The sequence below is a fragment of the Hyposmocoma kahamanoa genome, unplaced genomic scaffold (genome assembly GCF_003589595.1).
Source record: "Hyposmocoma kahamanoa isolate Upper Pololo Valley unplaced genomic scaffold, ASM358959v1 218, whole genome shotgun sequence".
Classification (NCBI taxonomy): Eukaryota; Metazoa; Arthropoda; class Insecta; order Lepidoptera; family Cosmopterigidae; genus Hyposmocoma; species Hyposmocoma kahamanoa.
The window spans coordinates 382,178-397,055 of NW_020653739.1; the positions used below are offsets into that span (position 1 = coordinate 382,178).

The window sequence follows — 14,878 nt, forward strand, 5'->3', positions numbered from 1 at the left end:
TACTCCACTAGTTTGTTATAATTATTAATACAAAGATCGAACACTCAGAAAAAATTCGTTCGATCCGGTCGGATTCGAACCGACGTCTTCTTGCATACCGTGCCAGACGCTATACCAACTAAGCCACGGAACGAACCAACAGACCTCACGAATTTTTCTATGTGCTTGCGTCGTGTCTTTGTACTTGGTCTTTCAACGACTTAGTTGGTATAACGTCTGGCACGGTATGCAAGAAGACGTCGGTTCGAATCCGACCGGTGCGAAGGATTTTTTTCTGAGTGTTTTTTCTGAGTGTTCGATCTTTGTATTAATAATTATAAAAAAGTATTTTTTTAAAAGATGTAAAAAAGTTCTCAAACTAAATTAACTGTATTCATAAAAAATGCAACAATAAATAGTAAATATAGAAATTAAGAAACTCAAGACATAATTTAATTAAACTATACATAGATTCGTCTAGAAACTGTAACTACAAAAACCCGTCTTTTCTTTTTCAAAGACAAAATAGGTTCTTAAAAAAGTTTGTTTCTCAAATTGGTGCAGTGCAATCGCTGGGCCATCAATTGTTTACGAATTTTTGAAGTAAAATTAGTTTTCTCAGCATTTTACTCTACTATTCATGATTTTTTGGATCAATCCTTCAATCGAAATATTAAAGATAATAAATTTAGAAAAAGATTAACACATATAGCTTAGTTACTACTGTACGGAAGTAACTAAATGTTTACTATAAATATTTTATGATATTACTACCATAGTCCCCTAACTATTGCAACATAATATATATTTGCAACAGGTAGTAGGTACCTAATTAAAATGACAAATACCATGCAAAAACCGAAAAAAATCAATTTTTGTTCTTTTTTTTCTTATTGACTGGCTTGTGAGGCTGATTGTCGCAATTCTGCCAGTGTCCGATTCATGGTCGTCTTTTTCTTAAACATCATGGAGGGAGTGTAAACAGAATATTCAATTTGTTCGGTGATTCAGAGAGAGTATCGAAGAGAGTTTTGATTCCTAGAGTCAAAATTTTGGAATGTGAAACCATTGACTTACAAATAAATGGACGACGGGTCTAATACAAAAACCACGAAAAAAATGTCCCAAGTCAACCTATTTAAATGTAGTGACATGTAAAGGAATATGAAAAAGCTAAAACGTTGAATTTAAATTGTAATGTCATCGCAGTACTGTCTAATTTTGCTTGCTTCGCTGTCAGTCGAACAAACGAAGACTAAAGCGTGAATGACGCTCTGTATACGATTTTAACGCCCTATAAGTTCGGACACTTTTTAGCGCGGACCCGACGTCCATACAATTGTAAGTCAATGTGTGAAACACAAAACTTTTGACATTTTGAGAATTTCAAATCCAACCTATTTTTGTAGCAAGGTATGAAAATAGTGACGTGCCTGCCTACAAAGTTCTCGTTGCCGATTTTTAGGATTCGGTTAACAAATTTCAATTACGTTCATGTAATATTTATTGTACTAATAAAAGTTCTGTTTTTATTTCAGACGGTTCTTGAACGACAATGGTAAATATATTGAAATGCAGAAACTTACGCTACAGAACAAAAAGCTGGAGCTACAAATGAACGCCTATAAAAATCGTTTACAGGTACGTTCTTTATTTTCTTAACCAGACCACTATTTAAAAAATTAAATGTTTGTTAACACTTTCCCGGACAGTAGGTACCTGAAGCACCGCACACAAAACTGTCATTAATTTTCTTTGTGCCGTAATGCTTATATTGATACAATATCAAATGTTCAATGTATTTAAATCAATTAATATGTACAATAGCTGTTGTTTCATCCGACATTTTTGACATATTTCCGTGTTTTGTAAAAAGGACGAAAGCGCCATTTTGAAATTTTTTCAGTGAAATTTTTATTGAATTGATATTCAATTATTTTTATGTGAAATTACTCCACTAATTTGTTATAATTATTAATACAAAGACCGAACACTCAGAAAAACTTCCTTCGATCCGGCCGGATTCGAACCGACGTCTCCTAACATACCGTGCCAGACGCTATACCAACTAAGCCACGGAACTCACCAGCGGACCTCACGACTTTTTCTATGTGCTTGCGTCGTGTCTTTGCATTTGGTTTTTCAACGACTTTTTAGCCTGTTTATTTACGTCCTGTTTTGAAATTCAAGTTTGGTTTTAATTAAGTTAAAGTTTTAAAGTTGAATTTAATTTAAAACCAAAATTTGTCGAATGTCGCTTTCGCCCATTCTACTAAACGCCGACCTTACTTATAACCGACAAATTAGATTGTGTGACAAGTTAGATAATGTTAACAGCCATTGTGAACTTGTTGACTACACGTTCCCCAACGTGAGGGAGCCCTTGAATAAATTTATGTACAACATGATAAATACAAAATCCCATTCCCACTTCCATCCATGTTTTGTTATTGTTCACTAACTCTTTTATATACACTTATCTATTTAGATTTATTTTAGAAAATGATATAAAAATTTAACAGTTGTAATGATAATATAGCTACTAATACTACACCAACTTAATTTTTGGACCAGTCCTGTTTTTATTTTTGTTTCTTTTTATCACAAGATTCGTTTTTTGTTTCTTTTTTCGAATTTTGTTTTTTTGTTTCTTTATTTTTTGTCACAAAATCCGGGGAGTATAATATTAGTAAATAAATATGGCCGTTTACAAAAATAACAGAAAATGACCAAAAAATAAAGTTGGCGTGCTATTTTTATTCATACCAATTGTTTATTTATATCTCACCTCATCCCCTTTTTTCATTCATTTTTCACCTTCCTAATCCCGTTTCCGAATTTCATTAATACGTAAGTTGTTATAACGTCGGGGATCAAATCCGCGTATGTAGTTTACGTATTATATAAACCAAATTTCACAGGAGAGGGATTTAACGTTGTTACTTTGTTATTTCAATGGCTACTACTTAAATTTTTGCACAGTAAGCATTAATTTACGTTGTCTACGGATTGATAACAATTTATTCCCGTAAATGACGCTAATTTGGTTGCCACGACATTTACGCGGAAATGGAGACTCATAATCAAAGGCTAGTCCATGACGTAACTTTCCCCGTTTTAATAACAAATTGAATATAGGAAGTGAAACTATTTTTCCGGATTTAAAAATAGTTTCATTTTCTATGTGTAACAATCACGAAAACCTAAGAACTCGAAACAAATTGAATAGCCAAAAAAAAAGAAGAAATACAATAACGGTCTCTTTTTTCCAGGAGCTTTCAAAAATAACGTACAAAGACGATCTATCGGCGTACCTTGCGCGCAACAGCCTTCCCGAAATCACAGAATGGAAGGCACCGGCTGAACTGGAGAAGCAGCTTACGTCGCTCACGCTTGCCAACGGATTCAGTGCTATGAATGGCACAAAGACACCGGAAATGGGTGAGTTTTTCCTGTACTGTAATAGTCCTATATGACATTTTCCAAAAGTAACGTTTGTTCGAATTTTCATAACCTCGAAAGTAATTTTGAAAAGTAATCTTTAACACCTAACCTAACCGAACCTAATCGTGTCTTTGCGATAAACATCCAACATATCCTGAACGAACAACGGTTTCGTTATTCGGTTTTCGGTGTAATGAAAATTCGAACAAACGTTATTTTAACTGCCTCCGTGGCCGAACGGTTACCATACCGGACTGCCACGCAAAGGTCCCAGGTTCGATTCCCGGGCCGGGAGAAATATTTGTATGGCCTACAATTATTTCTCTCGTGAGTTTGGGTGTAATTTGTGGTTGTCTATGTGTGTGTCCATAGCACCCGCGACACAGGGTTTCCCTAGTGCGGGGCTATGTTGAGTGTGTGCGTTATTATTATTATTAAAAAAAAAAAAAAATCGGTTAAAAAAATTTCGAGTTAGTGATAGGTTACCCGGCTTTACCTATGCTGGCGCGGACCTGAATACTACTGATTAAATTGCATATTTTTATATAATTTAAGAGTCCATACTGCCTCAGTTCGAATTCAAATTATTCCCGTACTAATACGGTTCATTTTGCTTCGGTTTTTTTGGTCGGGAATTTGTTTTTGTAAAAACGATATTAAAGCCTTTTGAAAAATATATATCGTATACTATAACGTGTTCTATTTAGTTCAATTGATATAAAAAAATCATTGGTATGTATCGAGTTCTTAGGTTTTCGCGATTGTTACACATAGGAAATGAAACTATTTTTCCGGATTTAAATCGCGTGAATTTGTTTTTTCAAATAAACCGACGTTTCGAGTCAACCGTGACCGTGGGACCTGTAAAGGGCCCGAAACGTCGGTTTGTTTGAAAAAACAAATATACGCGATTTAAATCCGGAAAAGAGTTTCATTTCATTGGTATATGTAAAATACCTATTGAATACACCAGTTTTCGTGTAAATTTTCGAGGTGAGTTTGTGTTTTTTTGTATCGTGAAAATTTTTTGAAATCTTGTTTTCACATCGTACAGTAATCAGTGTACTGTATCTGGGGCGTAGCTTGGGATGCGTAGCGAGAGGCACTTCTATGAATATAAACCGGAATAATCTTCAAAATTTATTTTATTGCACTTTTTTACATACTTTTAGCGTTGAAATGGTTGGGTTATATTTCGTTATCTCAAGATGTTCTCCTCTTTTCTTATTTCCTTTTTCAAATCATATTCTAATTATAAAACTATATCATTCAGCCAGTGTTTCTACTCATAGAGTAGAGCCTAGACTACAGTACGTCCTCAATTTTACTATATACTTTTTCCAAAGTGATGATTCTAAACTATCATTGTTTTGCGGAATCGACCAAATCCATTTGAGGGTGTATAGACTCTTAATAATCGTGGGAAACTAAATTTCACATAGCATTATTGAAAATAGCAACTGCACAAGAATAATAGTTGGTAAATGTTCAAATAAGTATAATTCTTTTTACGAATTTGATAGTTAAAATTGTTTCATATTTTTAGTGGAATTATACATTGTTGGTGGTTGGTGGTTATACATTGACTTACAATTATATGGACGTCGGGTCCGCGCTAAAAAGTGTCCGAACTTATAGGGCGTTAAAATCGTATACAGAGCGTCATTCACGCTTTAGTCTTCGTTTGTTCGACTGACAGCGAAGCAAGCAAAATTAGACAGTACTGCGATGACATTACAATTTCAAATCAACGTTTTAGCTTTTTCATATTCCTTTACATGTCACTACGTTTAAATAGGTTGACTTGGGACATTTTTTTCGTGGTTTTTGTATTAGACCCGTCGTCCATTTATTTGTAAGTCAATGGGAATATACATTAAATTTGTATTATTAATAATGGAAAGTATGAATGGATGAATAATTCCCATTATGTCGTGCCGACAGATAGTCGCGCAGTTTAAAGTATCGTCGCTTGTATATTTAAATAAAGTTGTTCACATATAGTACAACATGATTAACCGACATTCACGACTTTCTTGACGTTACGACGACAGACCGTTGTGACAATGGGAAGAGCTAGAACGACAGGCGTTTGTGAACGAAAATGTGACGACAAATAATCGCAGCTTCAAACGATTCTGTCGTACAAACGATAAGGCTGCTGTGAATCGATAAATTGTCGTCATGATATAGTGGGAACAACTAGACGTAACAGTCGTCAACGCTAAAACAAACGTCCACGACACCGTTACGACAGATAATCGTGATATGGGAACGGGCTAGAGGCGACAGTCGTCCAGCGATAAATAAGACGTTACACGACATAATGGGAACGTGACCTAAGAAGCAACTATTCCCTTGACTACCACTGCAACCTGCAAGCAAAAACATATTTAATTATTTTGTTTCAGCAACAGACGCATTGTCAAACAACTCAACAGACACATTCAACTCCAACGACAATAACCTGTTGCTGTCCACACCGCCGCCCACGCACAATGGCAAGGCTAACAAGTTAGTATTGAAGAATCGCATCTATTAAGTATTACCCACAAAATTAATTTGTAATGAAAATAAATACGATTGACTTGTAATTAACTGCCTCCGTGGCCGAACGGTTACCATGCCTGTCACGCAGAGATCCCAGGTTTGATTCCCGGGCCGGGGAAATACCTGTATAGCCTTCATTTATTTCTCTCGTGAGTTTGGGTGTAATTTGTGGTTGTCTATGTGTGTATCAATGGCACCCGCGACACAGAGTTTCCCTAGTGCGGGGCTATGTTGAGTGTGTGCGTTAGTTATTATTATAAAAAAAAATTGCATATACAGACACAAAATTCCTTTATTGCCACAATGACACTTTTTACACATAAATAACATTTTTTCAACAAATTAGTGGAGTAATTTCACAAAAACGTAGTTGAATATCAATTCAATGCACGTTTAATTAATTACAGGTTAATAGCGACATATCTAGCCAGGGCTGGTAGCTATGAAATGGGATAACATATGTTTCACCACCAGCTATTCAATTATTTTTTTGTGAAGTTACTCCACTAGTTTGTTGAGATCGAACACTTAGAAAAAATCCTTCGATCCGAACCAACGCCTTCTAGCAAACCGTGTCAGACGCCAACTAAGCCACGGAACGGACAATACGAGTTTTCCGATGTCGATACCAAAAGTATCAATTAACGCAAGGGATATTTTGACAATAACTTACATACATTATTGGATTCGGAAGTTCCCGCTCTATCGATTTAGAAATATTTAAAAAAGATGTTTAGTTATGCCTTACGTTACTAATATTCTATGGGTAAACCGTCAAGCATAGTGTAAACGTGAAGAGAAATAGAAAATTGCACATAATTCTATTATAAAGGATCCTTTACAATAGAATTACGTATAATTTTCTATTTCTCTTACTGCTGACACTATGCTCTACGGATTACACATAAAAAATTAGTAACGTAAGACAAAACTGAACCTCTTTTTATAATATAAGGGACATGCTATATTTTAAACCACTGGGCATTCCTAAATCTTTCGTTTATAGCATGAAAGAAGAAGAAATTCTAAGAAACTTTGCTCTCTAGACACAATAAAAATTGGAGCAGACAGTAAAAAGTTATAGACAGATTTTAAAAAATTAATTCGTTTTTTGGCTCTCCTGACAAACCGTGGTTTGTGCCTTACATTAATTTATACTTCTGGTGTCGATGTGCTTGTTGCAGATTTTTGTTTTTCCTTACGGTAAATAAGTCGTTTCCTTAACGACTTATTTACCGTAGCGCCATCTGTGAGAAATCTACGATATTTCGCCCATATTGTTTTGCAAATGTGTGCAGATTTCCTCAAAATGTTTTCATTCACCGAAAATTTCACGAAATTTCAAATTAAATTTTGCGCACTAATTGCGAAAACTCGAAGATGCAAGCCCGGGTTCGAACCCTCGCCCCCTGAGAGATACTAGTTCAACGCATTATACTACCACTTCCTATTTTTAACCGATTTCAAAGAAAAGGAGGAGGTTCTCAATTCTTCTGTTTTTTTCTATACATGTTACACGATAACTACGGCATTTGTGAATTGATTTTGATGATTCTTTTTTTGTTGGTACTTCAGTATTGGTCCCATTTAAATTAGAAGAAAGTACTCCTCAAAGGGTGGCAGACTAGGGGATGAATCCTATTTCATGCACTTTCCGGTAACTGATTTCAATAAAACTTGGCGAATAGATGTAATTCGACGAACTTTTGAGGTCGGTTTTTTTATATACATTATACTAAAAAAGAATTTTAAATTCTTACAGCAAGCTCCTGGAAGACACACCATCAAGCAAGAACCCCGTCGTTGGCCGCAGGCTAGAAGAACTACTGCTTAATTCAGACTCTGAGAGCGGTAAGTGAAGAATTTAACATTGATGGTGTGACCTCCTTACGTCGCCATCCCACCTTTTAATCGCCTTTCTCCGGTTCCTGGCTACTCGTATTTAAATTTTGAATGTTTTTCCATAGTTCTTTTGACTCGCATTCTGATTTTGTTTCGTTCTACCGTCACTCTCCTTGCCCGATCGCGGCGGCGAACACGTGTTCTCATTAATTATTTGAACCGTTTACCAGTTACCAGAAATCTCTTGTGCATTAAACATTTTAAAGATCACAAATATTAATAAAACGAGAATAATATTTATAAAACTGGATTTATTACCACTATTTCTTTACCCTTTTGAATTCTGAACTGCAACTGCAGATAGGCTTGTCGATTACCACCAGCAAAAAATATAAATAATAAGTCATTTGTTCTTCTAGATTTCGATCCTCGCGCGTATGAGTCGGACTCAGTGCCGCGGTACTCCGCGCCCGTCACAGAAAACGCTGTCACCCCTACGCCTCCGCTGCGTAAGTACCACAAACTACCTGCATGAATGAAACAATCCACCACGCCTTAATCAGCATGGTGGATTGTTATACTTACGAAAAAAACATACAGTCGAATTGAAAACCTCCTTCTTTTATGAAGTCGGTTAAAAATACTATTTCGTGTCATACGTACGTAAAATATTAACTCAACATTTATTTACAGTGGCACCACCTCCAAAAGCATCAAAACGCCAAACGCCACCTCAGCAGCCGCAGCCAAACCCAATAAACGGCAATGACCTATTCGGCTCAGCCCCTTTTGCTGTACAACCAACCCAGAACCAGCCGACAACAGCCGTTCAAACCAATATGTTTCAAACCAACAAACCTAACTACGATATAAGCGACTTCAGTCTGCAAACATCGGTTTTTAACACAAACACGTCGTTCACAAACGGCTTGAGCGGCTACGACCCTTTTGATACGCAAAAAACCGGTAACATCTTTGGAAATAGTTTTGGCAACACTTTTAACGGTTTTGGCAACTTGAGCGAAAAACAAACTGTGGAATTGGACAGCAGTTTCAATGGGTTTTTAGACAAACACATATCCGAGATGAAGGTGCGTAACTGATAAGTTTACATTATCTGAAAAGTTACATTTTGATCCTGAAGTAGCTTAATCTTATTGAATTAATTTTTACTACTGCTTGTTATACATTTGTTAGGAATTGAAATTTATTGAAACTTAACTTCTTTGTCACAAAACAAAGAGTGTATAATGTGGCCAGTAACGTCGGTGACATGGTCCCCCGGTGTGAAAATAAAAAACAGACATCCGCAAGTAATTTGTATGAGAACTATGTTGCATCAAGTGAACATCACTAAACTCCGTCCAACCATATAACTTTCGACATGTGCATGCTTCCGAAATACGCTTTTTTAATTTTAGTGAAGCGACGTGCCCTATAGCTCCGATATTTATCGAGTCAACAGACTAAGTAACGTTTACTTATTCAAGTTGATAAATTTTGGTACCTGTCTAATAAATTATAATGAAATTTATAATAAATATTTGTAATAAATTCTTATTATTTATTATAATGAATCGTTGGATTCTTCTCCATATGAACGGGAATCAGCACCTGAATCCTCATTAATTAATTCTTGAGTACACAATTTGTCAAACGCAATATCACGATCTCAATCAGACAATATCTTCTTTTTTGAATCCGCTCACATTCACGATTAAAACTTCTTCATAAATAAAATCGATTATTATAAAAAATCGAATCAGAAACGCATTAGGACATCACTAATTGATTAGAATTCGAGTTGTCAAAAGTTAAATAAATGGTTGGACGGAATATAATCGTAAAATTCGACCAAAAACAACAAAGCGGCCGTACCACGTAACTGAATGCATTATACATAAGTGTACACAAGTGTACCGCACCAAGTAAAAGCCGCAATGTATTACGAATCATGCGGCATACACTCGCTTACACATTTGTTTTCTCGAAATTCATTGAAAATGTAAATAATTGATTTTCAAATAAATTTATTCTAATTACAAAATTACTTAACTGAAAGGAAAAGTCCATGTTTATTCATCTATTCATGGTTGCAGTGATTTTTGTTTTTTGTTTAGTGTTTTCAAGGCCATGATATTTATTTAATTTTTGTTTTTGTACTATAATCTGGGGGTTAGACGCCTTAGCCTGTCCCGAAAGACCAAAAGTTTTACTGCGACTACGCAAGGTTCATTAATGTAACTCGTCAGACTATAAAGTAACATAATACATTTTGTACTATGCCAACAAATTAAATAATAATTAATTTATCGGTTTTTAACAGCTTGACAGTTGGTAAGTTAACAAAATATCGGAATTTTTTATTTAAAAAATCAAAGTTACCACATAAGGTAATAGTCTAATTGCACATGAAACTCTTAAGAAAAATATTTGTCTTGATATTTACAATTAATGTCACAGACAATGAATTCCGCAACATTTTATCTTAATTTAAAATAATTTCAAATAATAGCGCTCCCCATACTCTCTATTATCTACATTAAATGAAAGAAATATGGTTCCTTCGACAGATATAAATTAAGATTCGCACTGTTAATACAATAGTGTATTAACTCAAAAAGTGTATTTTTTCGAATCTATAAAAAAACTAATTAGTCACTTCCCATGAAAGATTTTTAAAATTTATGTATAAAATGTAGCTTATTACAGACATTTATACAATTTCATACTTTCCAAATACATTTAAAAATAAAAGGGAAAAAATAATTTTATATTTTTGAGTAAGGACAGATTTGTTCAGAACTAGCTCACATAAAATTTGTCTCATTTTGAGTAAAATATATATATTTTTATTGTTTCTTACAATATTCGAACAACGGTTTCATTGACGTGTAGAGAATATAATTTTACGTTCACCTATGATTTCATCTTGAATTTCACGTATTTTGAGTTACAACACTATTGTAATAGCAGTGCGAATATGCATAGTAATTTTCATAGTGGTTTCAGTAGGGCAACATGGCAACATCGATCGTTTGTGATTGAACGAATGTATGCCATCATTGCCATTCCACTGACACTTAATAGAGGTTCAACTACCATTGCAACTAGATTTTAACAAGGGCACTGCCAATAAGTCCAAAGAAGAAGAAGAATAACGAACATCATTGCATTACAATCTCAGTGAAGCCTTAATAGAATTACAATTACCAATGGTGTCAAAAAAAATTACCACAATTGGAGCTCTAAAAGTTACGTCCGTCCTATAAGGGGACAGATACTGTCCTCCTTATCACACTAAGGCTCAATTTATATTGCGGTGGAACGGAATGGAAGCAAATTTTTGTAACGATATTGTACATAGCGTAATGAACTTTATGGTCAATTGTGTATCGTACAAACTAGATACGAGCCAAAAATCACGTTGCGCGTATTCCGCGGAATTCTCGCGCATGCTCGAATTCCGCAATCGCGTGGAATTCCGCAGCTGCTATCGGCGATGCCTGGCCAATCCGAGGGAAGGCAGGCGCAGTGTGACGTCAAACGTCGACGAAATACTACAGCCTTAAGACGCGGTCTGGACTGCTCGAGCGTTTGCAGGAATGCTCGAGTATTCCAGCAACCGCGCGACATTTCCATTCCGTTTCGTTCCACCGCAATGTAAAGTGAGTCTAACGTAATCGACATTTTTAGCGACATTGACTTCTTAACATATCCGGGATCAGCGAAACAAGATCTACAACCCTTTATAAGCGTATTTTTATTTTATTTTTTTTTGTATTTTATTTAGTTTCAGTTTTATTGGCAAAATCAGTGTAATTGACATTGTGCCAAGAAAACAAACAATCTTTAGGTGCCAATATCTTAAGTTTAGTTACCAAAGAGGGTAGTAGTCTACCCTCCTTGTCATAACTAACGCATTTACATTTCGGTAACTTCCAAAATATCGGCACCTGAAATTTAACCTAAAAAATGTCAACTATCATTTTCTATTCATATTTCCTATACGCGGAATTTGTATCGTCAAAAGATGTTTTTGGTGGTTGAACTTGTGAATTTTCTTTGGTAGTATAGCTTTGAAATTTAGATTATTTTATTTGTGCTAAATCTTTAACATTACGCTCCTTGTCATAACGAATGCATTTACATTTCAGTAACTTTCGAAATATTGGCATCTAAAGTTTTGTCACCTAAAAACAACTAAATTTAAAGTACATAAGATATTGAAAAACAAATTAGAGGGGGTTTATGTCTCGTTTCGCTGATCCCAAGACTTTTCGCTAGTTTTTTTTTTTACTAGTTTTTTTTCATCATTCGGAAAACGAAACAAACTGAAAGAATTTTTTTTTTTTTTTTCAATCACAAAACAGGCTTATATTATAGAGTAGTGAACTTAAGTTTAATACAAATGTAAAATTTGGTCAGACTGTTTTGTGAGAGACTGGTGCCCGAGATAGATATAGGAAACGCAATTCATCTATTGACTTCATATATGGACGTCTCCAATACTGTCAAATATTTGTCATTCTGTTAAAATCTAGTTGCGATGACAGTTGAGGTTAATAATAGGTAATAATGTTGAACAAATAGTTCATTTTATTGTTTTGTTCACAGGACGGATTCAGCCGGGGGATCACCTTTGGAAACGATGATTTTTCAATAGATAACCTAGATCCCCTTAAGAAAAACTAAATCTGTCATACATTTTTACTAAACAAATAAAATAGTTAAAATTTTAGTTAATAATGATAAGCTTTATTATCATTCACACAACTTAGTATAAATAAATGCAATAAAATAATATTTTTTAAACAAAAAAATATAATTTTTTGGAGTATAATTACTTATTATATTTTTTCTAGTTTCTAAGCGTTGTGTGGATTTTAATAATGCTATTTTTAAGTTTTGTTTTTAATGTTCTGTTTTGCCATATTATTGGTTTTAAAGAAAACGTTACCTGCGCACGGTTATAAAAAAAACTAAATCATTTAGCTAATTTTAAAAAATATTTTCAAACTTTTGAATCTCTGAAAGATCTGCCAATGATGTGACAAGACAAATTCATAATAAAAAAATGTAAGTAATTTTTTGGTGATACCTACCTACCTATGTAAGATTTTATGCGAAAAAAATATATAATTCGCTCAATGTCATTCCTTGTGCCTTATACAACACTATTAATTAAAAAAAAATAACGAATTCCAATTATATAAATACGATTTTTACAATTTTTTTCAAATAATGTATTATTTCACCGGTAGATTTTTAAGACAAAAAAATGTATTTTGGTAGAAATTGACTAAAAAGAAAATTTCGTATTAGTTATTATAAGGACCAAAATTTATTTTCTAGAACAATTTGAAGGTCACCTCAGATTTATTCTGTGATAATTTTTTTTCATATTGAGGTACTTCAAATTATATTCCTGTCTTTTAAAATATAAAAAAATGTCCAAAATTTATGGCATGCATGTTATCGACTGAAACAATTTGTATTTGATTGATTAAAACTTTTCTTTTTATAACAAATTAACCGAAAATGTCGACATTTTTTATTGCATGAATTTTATGAAGCTGAGCAGCAGGTCTAACATTTATATCATCTTTTTTACTGTCTAAAGGAGGACTCCCATTTGTCCTATTACGATAAGAGTGTACTGCAGTAACGTGCAAGCATTATGCCGAACCTAATAATGTCATCAGCACAATTATTATATGAAACATGCGACCCATTGCTAGAATATACGAAAAAGAGCTGGTTTGTCACATTATACGGTGCTGATGATAGTACAACTCGGTGTCCACAAGGCCCAGTTTACATTGCCGCGGAATGGAATGGAAAGGAAGTTGCGCGAATTCACGAGAATGCTCAAGAATATTCGAGAATTCTCGCGACTGCGCCGTAAGGCTGTAGTCGGTGCTCAATTGTTTAGATCTTTTACGTGACAATGATGGTGGACTTAGACATTATTTTTATTTCGCTTATTTGTGAAGTAGAAGAAAAAAAGGAAGAACAGAAAAGGGGAAAGAGATATTTGGGTTCATAATTTATGGAAGAAACGAAACTCTTTGGTCATTTTGCAAAGATTTATATCTCTAAGTATACCGGTTTTGTAGATGCTTCACGCCCTTCGCGCCATTTCCCGCTGATTCGCCCGACCCGCTGGGTAATTTTTTAGGTTAGTTTTTTTATACCATTTCCATTTCGATGGCTGTTTTTATTATTTAAATATTCGTGTAAATTGGCCTGAAATATTAAATAATACTTCATGATTCTAAAATATTTAAATAATAGAACCTACCTAACTACGGTAGCTGTGGCAATGCCCGAGAATGCGTGAAAAATCTTTAGTATACACGCTACCTGTTTCTCTGCTCGTATCTAGTTTGTGCTTTACACTAATGAAATTTCATTATGCTACGCACAATTTCATTACAAAAATCCGCTGCCATTTCATTCAGCATCTATGAAAATATAACCTAAGGGTGTCTTCAAATTATACGCTTATAGAAGCACTGCAGTGGCGCTATTATAATTTACAAGACCTGTGAATAAATTATCAAACCACTACTCATTTTGATTCAATTTTTAGAAGCGCAGTTGCAGCGCCATTGTCGGAAATGTGCACACCACTTTTGCAGTAACAATCAGTGAATTAAAAGTTACTGAGGCGCGTCTGCTGCGGCTGTCACGCCACTGCTTATAAAAAGCATGTAATTCGAAGGCTCCCAAGTCTGCGTCCACTTTAATAGACTCAAAGTGATAAAATAATTTTCTATACCTGTAAAATAGTTTAATACTACAAATCAGTGCAATAAAACCGGCGTTAAATTGTAAATATAAACATATTAACACCTAAAACTTATTTTACGAATGACATTGTAGCTTTGTTTAAGGGTTTAAAAGCATTCCATGAAATGAACATATTTTTAAACTATCTTTATTTTTACTCCTTAATGTTTAATTAAAATAAAAATATAAATAAAATCACTATTTTTAGTTGTGTATAAATAATATTGTAAACTGTTGTATTGCAATGTCTCACTAGTGGAATATTGTT

The 14,878-nt window shown here is 34.3% G+C and overlaps 1 protein-coding gene across 3 annotated transcripts in view; it reads left to right on the forward strand.

Annotated features, from left to right (window-relative positions):
• Positions 1 to 14,674, forward strand: part of LOC113227825 (PTB domain-containing adapter protein ced-6) — a 156,466-nt gene extending 141,792 nt beyond the window's left edge. The window contains exons 5-12 of one of the 3 annotated variants that reach the window (XM_026460861.1): positions 1,518 to 1,620; positions 3,252 to 3,420; positions 5,835 to 5,937; positions 7,736 to 7,824; positions 8,235 to 8,324; positions 8,509 to 8,906; positions 10,142 to 10,152; positions 12,433 to 14,674. In XM_026460861.1, the coding sequence (XP_026316646.1) occupies positions 1,518 to 1,620; positions 3,252 to 3,420; positions 5,835 to 5,937; positions 7,736 to 7,824; positions 8,235 to 8,324; positions 8,509 to 8,906; positions 10,142 to 10,152; positions 12,433 to 12,481 (1,012 nt within the window). In that variant the 3' untranslated portion in view covers positions 12,482 to 14,674. The remainder of the gene's footprint in view (positions 1 to 1,517; positions 1,621 to 3,251; positions 3,421 to 5,834; positions 5,938 to 7,735; positions 7,825 to 8,234; positions 8,325 to 8,508; positions 8,907 to 10,141; positions 10,153 to 12,432) is intronic. The other 2 variants (XM_026460860.1, XM_026460862.1) reach the window with 2 other exon arrangements.
• Positions 14,675 to 14,878: the final 204 nt, after the last annotated feature.